Source organism: Arachis duranensis, chromosome 6 (genome assembly GCF_000817695.3).
Source record: "Arachis duranensis cultivar V14167 chromosome 6, aradu.V14167.gnm2.J7QH, whole genome shotgun sequence".
Classification (NCBI taxonomy): domain Eukaryota; kingdom Viridiplantae; phylum Streptophyta; class Magnoliopsida; order Fabales; family Fabaceae; genus Arachis; species Arachis duranensis.
This window is the reverse complement of record NC_029777.3, coordinates 102733178-102740529: the sequence shown is the minus strand read 5'-3', so window position 1 is coordinate 102740529 and position 7352 is coordinate 102733178. Positions and strand designations below refer to the sequence as shown.

The 7352-nt window shown below is 31.0% G+C and overlaps 1 protein-coding gene across 2 annotated transcripts in view; it reads left to right on the top strand.

Moving 5' to 3' along the window:
• The first annotated feature begins 3391 nt into the window (after positions 1 to 3391).
• Positions 3392 to 7352, top strand: part of LOC107495149 (indole-3-pyruvate monooxygenase YUCCA6) — a 6967-nt gene continuing 3006 nt past the window's right edge. The window contains exons 1-2 of one of the 2 annotated variants that reach the window (XM_052262746.1): positions 3392 to 4198; positions 6437 to 6646. In XM_052262746.1, the coding sequence (XP_052118706.1) occupies positions 3524 to 4198; positions 6437 to 6646 (885 nt within the window). In that variant the 5' untranslated portion in view covers positions 3392 to 3523. Of the gene's footprint in view, positions 4199 to 6436; positions 6686 to 7352 lie in introns of both variants that reach the window. The other variant, XM_016116243.3, reaches the window with a different exon arrangement.

Genomic DNA, 7352 nt, shown 5'->3' with positions numbered 1-7352 from the left:
GAGAGTCAATGGAAGACCTAAATAAGAAGTTGGAGTTATGGAGAGAAGCTCTAGAAGTGTATGGTCTGCGCATAAGCCGTAGCAAGACGGAATATATGGAATGTAAGTTCAGTTTGAGAAGGGAAAACTCCAATATAGAGGTGAAAATTGGAGAGAACACCCTACGAAAAGTTAAAAGTTTTAAGTATCTTGGGTGCATCATACAGGATAATGGAGAGATTGAACATGATGTAAATCATAGGATCCAAGCAGGTTGGTCAAAATGGCGGAGTGCATCTGGTTTTATATGCGACAAAAAAGTGCCTTTAAAACTTAAAGGTAAATTCTATCGCACCGCTATAAGACCGGCTATGCTGTATGGTACGGAGTGTTGGGCGGCTAAAGGGGAGCATGAACATAAGCTGAGTGTGGCAGAGATGAAGATGTTGAGATGGATGAGTGGTCATACGCGATTGGATAAAATAAGGAATGAAGATATAAGGGAGAGAGTTGGAGTAGCACCTATTGTGGAAAAGATGGTTGAATCGCGTCTCAGGTGGTTTGGACATGTGAGAAGAAGACCGATAGAACATCCAGTCAGGAGGGTGGATGAAATGGAAGATGGACAAAGGGCGAAAGGCAGAGGAAGACCTAAGAAGACCATCCATGAGGTGGTCAAACGAGATCTACATGTAAACGGTCTCTCTGTAGACATGATACATGACAGAGCACAATGGCGTCGTTTGATTCATGTAGCCGACCCCACTTAGTGGGACAAGGCTTTGTTGTTGTTGTTGTTGAATCAATGGCTAATATTAAAATTTGGGGTCAAAACACAAGGTTAATAATTCTGATTTATCAAATCCATTGAGAATATTACCAATAAAGCTGCATTGCTTAAACTCTAATTTTAAATTGCTGATTTTATGGTCTGATCGAAGAAATAGAAAGAAAATCGTCAGATAGCTCAAGATTCAAGAAGTTGACTTTGTTTTGTAAACTCTAGAGCTGGCTGTAGAACTCCATAAAAAATTACTTCAATTTTGCAAAAAAAAAAAGAAAGAGAGAGAACCCAAAATCAGAATTGAGAAAAACCTTACAAATCAAAGCTTGAAGTCTTGGAAGCATTGCACTTACACAAAATGGAACACACCGCCAAGATTAATAGCTATGTTTGAGAATTCAGAATTTGAGTTAATCTTATATATAGAGTTTGAGTTATTTAACGTCATCTCCTTCATGGTTTATTATTGAATATTCTGTTTGTATGTTGAATTTTTCTTTGTTTCTATTCAGTGGTAAAAGGTATATAAGTGAGGCATTAAGAAAGAGTCATTGAGAGAAAAGACAAAAAGAAGAACTTGGAGAGAAAAGTCAAAATTGATATCTTATTTCTTTTGATTGTATTTCTATTTTATATCATGTACCTGAGAGGTATTTCTTACTAAGTTGGGTGAACTCTTAGTGTGTTGAGAGTCTAGAAAGTTACCTAACCAAGTCAAGTTTATGTTGAAACTTGATTTGTCCCTGATAACATTAGGTAGAATCCTTGAGAATTGGTGTATGTAATACTTGAAAAGATAGTGAGAATTTCATTACTGTTGTGGTGGAGACTGGATGTAAGTTGCATTGTACAAGGTAGCTGAACCAGGATACATGGCTTAGTCATCTTCTTATTCCCTTCTCTAATTTTATTTTTCATGATTTATGAGACAAAATAAAATTGTCTCCTGCATAATCATTATCGCAGTCTAAACAGAAGCAAAATTTTATTTTCTGCTTTAAGGACTCATTATTCAAGATTAAAAGAAGGTCGTATATTCAATCCTTTATTCTTTAGACCATCAAGAACCTAATTAGTATCAAAATTTGGTCCTCAAAGATCAAGCTTCACAGCTTGGAGAAAAAGTTCAATGTCTAACAACTTGGGTGCAAACATTATGGCCTACACTTTAACTGAGGGTTAGTCAAACAACACGCTTTCTTTCTTTAATGGGAAGAATTATACCTACTGGAAGAAAATAATGTGAATCTTTGTTCAATCCATTGCCTACAATATATAGAAGATCATTGTGAATAATCCTCAAGTTCCTACCAAGATAAGTGCTAAAGAAGTAGTGACTCTAAAGGAAGACGCTGAATGAAATGATAAAGACAAGAAGAAAGTGAATTTAAATGTCAAAGCCATCAACTTGATACACTGTGCTATCAGCTTCGAAAAACATCAGAAGGTATCTAGATGCAAGATGGCAAAGAGATTTGGGATAAACTCCAAGTTACACACGAAAGTACCAAACAAGTCAAAGAAATAAGGATTGATATACTACAAAAAGAATATGAAATATTTTTCATAAAGGATGGAAAAACCATTAATGAGATGATTGAGATTGTTTCTATTCAGTGGTAAAAGGTATATAAGTGAGGCATTAAGAAAGAGTCATTGAAAGAAAAGACAAAAAGAAGAACTTGGAGAGAAAAGTCAAAATTGATATCTTATTTCTTTTGATTGTATTTCTATTTTATATCATCACTACAAAAATATAGATTATTTTTTAGGGTTATAATGTGTAAAAGAAAATTAAAATTTGTCAAAAAAACAAATTTTGACACTATTTTAACTATGAAAATATGTTAATAAAAGTTTTGTTAAAAATAGTATTTTTAACATATAAGCGATTGTGAAAAAAATTTAAATCTTATTTTGATAAATATTGGCTGTCAAAAATAACTTGTTAGAAAATTTTGAGAACATATTTTCTGTGATACTTATCAATTGTCAAAAATACTATTTATTTTGACACTTATTGACTATAAAATATTCTCAACAAAAAATTTTAACAAAGAATGAGATGTGATCTTGAAACTAAAGAATAAATTGAGATTTTGAAGATAAAGAATGAATAGTATAATCCTAAACTGAGAGCAGTGTGATGTCAAAATTAACGGAGCCCAAAAAAGAAAAAATAGTAGAGTAAATTGAAAACAAATGTGTGTCAAAATTGAGGAGTAATTTTCTACGGTCAAATTTTTCGTCAAGAAAATATAGAAAATTTGACATTTGTGATATTTGTCAAAAATATATATTAATTTTGACATTTAATTATGGTGTTAAAAAATAAAGTGTCAAAATAACTCTATTTTCTTGTAGTGTATACGACTAATTTCATTTTTTTTAAACAATTCAATACCTCAATTTCTCTCCAAATAAAAAAAAATCTAAGTAACTAACACTTTTTCTTTTATACAAAATATTATTGACTTCGGACATTCTCAAGTTAAGTTTTTTATTATTACCTGCAACAACTCGTAATTTGTCGCTTCTAATTTTACCACTTGCTTCTGCTCATATAAGTATATTTCGTTGAAGCCATAGGAATATAAATATAGAGAGATGTCACCATCCTTCTCATACTCTCTTTTCTCTTTAATTAGTTACATACTTTTCACTTACACTTAACCCAACGCAACATAAATTCTCAGTTTCTCAATTCACTCACTACCTGTACGTGCAAAATAAAGCACAAGCAATTTGAAGGTATCGTTGATGGAGTATTGTGAAAGAGAGCAAGAAGGGAAGCGGTTACACGATCCCTTAATAAGTGGGAAGAAGGCGGAGCGATGCGTGTGGGTGCCGGGTCCAGTGATAGTGGGAGCAGGGCCGTCGGGACTAGCAGCAGCAGCGTGTCTGAAGGAAAAAGGCGTGGCAAGCGTGATTCTAGAAAGATCCAATTGCATAGCTTCTTTATGGCAGCTAAACACCTACGACCGACTTCGCCTTCATCTTCCAAAACAATTCTGCCAGCTTCCTCTCATGGGATTCCCCTCTAACTTCCCCACTTACCCTACCAAGCAGCAGTTCATCCGCTATCTTGAATCCTACGCCGAGCACTTCGCCATTCAGCCCAGGTTCAACGAGGCTGTGAAGGAAGCGGAGTTCGATTCCTCCTTGGGGTTGTGGCGAGTGAAGACAACGACGGCGACGGAGTTCGTGTGCCGGTGGGTTATAGTGGCGACAGGGGAGAATGCGGAGGCTGTGGTGCCTGAGATTGAGGGGACGGGGGAGTTTGGCGGTACTATAAAGCACACAAGCTTGTATAAGTGTGGGGGAGAATTCAAAGGGAAGAAGGTTTTGGTGGTTGGGTGTGGAAATTCGGGTATGGAAGTTTGTTTGGATCTTTGCAACCATAATGCCACTCCTTCTCTTGTCGTCAGAGATACGGTAACAAACTAACAATTCTTTCCCCTTTTTTATTTTTTTTATTAACATTCATTTAATTGAAGTTAATGTCTGATAACTGTTAGATGATTTGATTAATTTGACTAAATTTTTATTTATTAACGATCAGATATTAACTTCACGTGCAGTCGACTTCATTTGAATTTTCACTTTATTAATTGTTCAAGAAAAGAAATATTTGTATGGGCCGCATATGCTTTTACTTGTAAAAATTAAATTGTCAATTTTACATTTTAATGCCTAAAATAATAATCTAGTATATTTTCTTTTTGGCTTCTTTTTCTGTTCTTCTAAAATTATCTAAATAAAAAATCTTTAAAACTAACAGTTTTTAGTAATTTTAGTTAATATTTGAATATTAAATTATTTTTAATAAATAAATTTTATTAATTTATATTAATTATATATATAAATTTTGATAAATATAAATATAAATTATATTTAAATTTATATGTGTTAATAATATATTTTTTGTGTATAAATTTCTGTGAATATAAATATAAATTATTAATTTAAAATAACAATATTTGCTGATGATGTATCGTTGTTGGTATCTGAAAATAGGTATATATATATGGCAAGAAAGATTGTTTTAAGTTATTTTGGTTAAAAAAAGTTTACATACATTTTCCTTCGGTTTTGGAAGTTAGAAGATTGCTAATTTAAGTAGCAACAAGACACTCCACTTTTCTTTTGAGTGTCTGTGTACGTGTCTTTTTTTTATATAAAAACTGGTAGCTAGTATGATATAATTTGTCAAAATCACTAATTACTAATAATTCTTAATCAGAAACATGAAATTTGCAATTCTACTTGTGCTCATTCAAATGTTTAGCCCTCATCTTTTGTTATGTTTTTGTTGTTGTTTTTCCTTTTTTTTTAATAAAAAAATGAAAAGCTCTTCTGGCAAATTACTAAACCCACGTTTCAGTTATCTTATTCTCTATTTGTGGCTTCAAATACCAATGGATTGATCAATAAGGTGACTCATCAGGAAGCTTTAATTTTTTTTCATTTTTTTAAATATTAAGCATTATTATAATATTAATTTTGAGGAGCATAAGTATATACTATACTAGTATATAAGAATAATAATGTTATTGAAACATTGATATTTCACTTTCTTGATATTCTCATCACGCACGCGCAGCATGGGTTCGAAGCATACATAAGATAGGAAGTGATTTATAAAACCTTAGGATACTTTTTCCCCACTTCCCACGATTTTATTAGCAAAAGTGACACTCATTCAATTCCATACTGTATATAGAGAAAGAGAGCGTGGCCTGAAAAAATTTAAGGCCTACCAATAAGTTCCATAATCCTCACACATCATAAGCTCCTATAACACCTTTTACTCCTTTTCTCTTTCCACTTTCTTTTTCATCAAGTGAAGCACCTGTCTTCACTTTTATAATTTAATGAATTTCTGAGCTGTGATGATGGAGAAACACTTGGATGTTCTCTCAAATCAGAATGTTCGGGAAAAAAAAAATTGTTTCCGTTTTCTATATATATATATTTTATAAAATCCTAAAAATAAACACATGAAAAGTGAAAATAAATGAAAATTATAAAATTATATATAAGATTTTTTTCCGTGGATCCTAAGTTATTGAATTGATGAGTTTGACACCATGAGATTATTAATGAATGTAAAATATGATAAAAATCTTAACTAAGGAATAAAAGATAAGATAACTTTTGATTGCTTTGGACTAATTTTTTATTATTTTTAAAATATTTTTTTTAAAATATAGGGTTTTCGTTATGAGTAATTTAAAAACATTTTTGTTATTGGTTAATTTTTAAGTTTATAAAGTATAACATGAAAACAAAAGCTTAATATGAAAAATAATAACTTTTAAAACATCAGCAAGTATTATCAAGGGTTCATTTTTAACTACTTCTTAGTAAGTAATAAGTATTATATTATTTGTAACTAAATAAATTTTAACTCTTTATTTATTATATTTTATATCAATACTTTATATTTAAAATTTAAAATCTAAAATTTAAAAGGTTAGAATATTTTATTTTTTATTTTTTTTACCTTTAATATATAATAAGTTAATTATAGAAAGTATTGTACTTCTTGCTTTCTATATAGCTCATTAGTAGTTATGAAGATACTGATGAGTAAAAATTCAAAGAAATAAAAATAAAAAAAAATCTCCATATCATTATGATGATACTTTTTTTATTTCTACTTTGTTGAAGGTACACATCCTACCAAGAGAGATGCTGGGAAAATCAACTTTTGGGTTGTCCATGTGGCTGCTCAAGTGGCTGCCCATACAACTTGTTGATCGCCTCCTCCTGATCGTCTCATGGCTGATGCTCGGCAACACTTCGCGGTTCGGATTGGATCGGCCTCTTTTGGGTCCCCTTCAACTCAAGAACCTGTCCGGAAAGACACCAGTGCTTGATGTGGGTACCCTTGCCAAGATTAAAAGTGGACATATTATGGTACCTTTTGCTTGCTTCCTTTTTTATCATCAAATTACATTCAATCTTAACTCACCATCATTATTGTTCTCATCTTATGCATTTTAATTTGGATATGATTGAACTAATAACTGTAATATAAGAGATTTTGCTAGCTAGCTAGGTTTTATCAAGTTTAATTACCAATCAGTAAAATTTATAGTTTTTGGTTATATTTTTTTGTCATTAATTCAATTTCTTTAGTCTAAATAATATAAAATATTTTTAACCAACACTTTTAAATATTAATAACTAACTACTAATAAAAAATAATAAATTTTACTAACATTTTAACATTTCTCTTAATTATATTCTCATATATATGCATGAAGTATGCAAATTATTATATTATTAGTTTAATTTATTATATATTTTTAATTTTATGTTAGACTAGTTAAATTTATATTAACCAGTGAAATTTATTGATACATAAGTGTCTATTAATTAAAAACTTCAACGCAAGAAGGCCTATTTTGGGGGGGGTTTAGTGTGTGTTTGGATTGTGGTTGGTCAAACTGGAGTTTGAATAAAAGTGATTTTATAGAATTGATTTTGGATAGAAGTAAGTTTGTGTCAACATGATTTATGTTTGGCAACTCTTTACCAAAATTGATTTTGATAAAATAAATTTTGTTTGGATAATATTAAT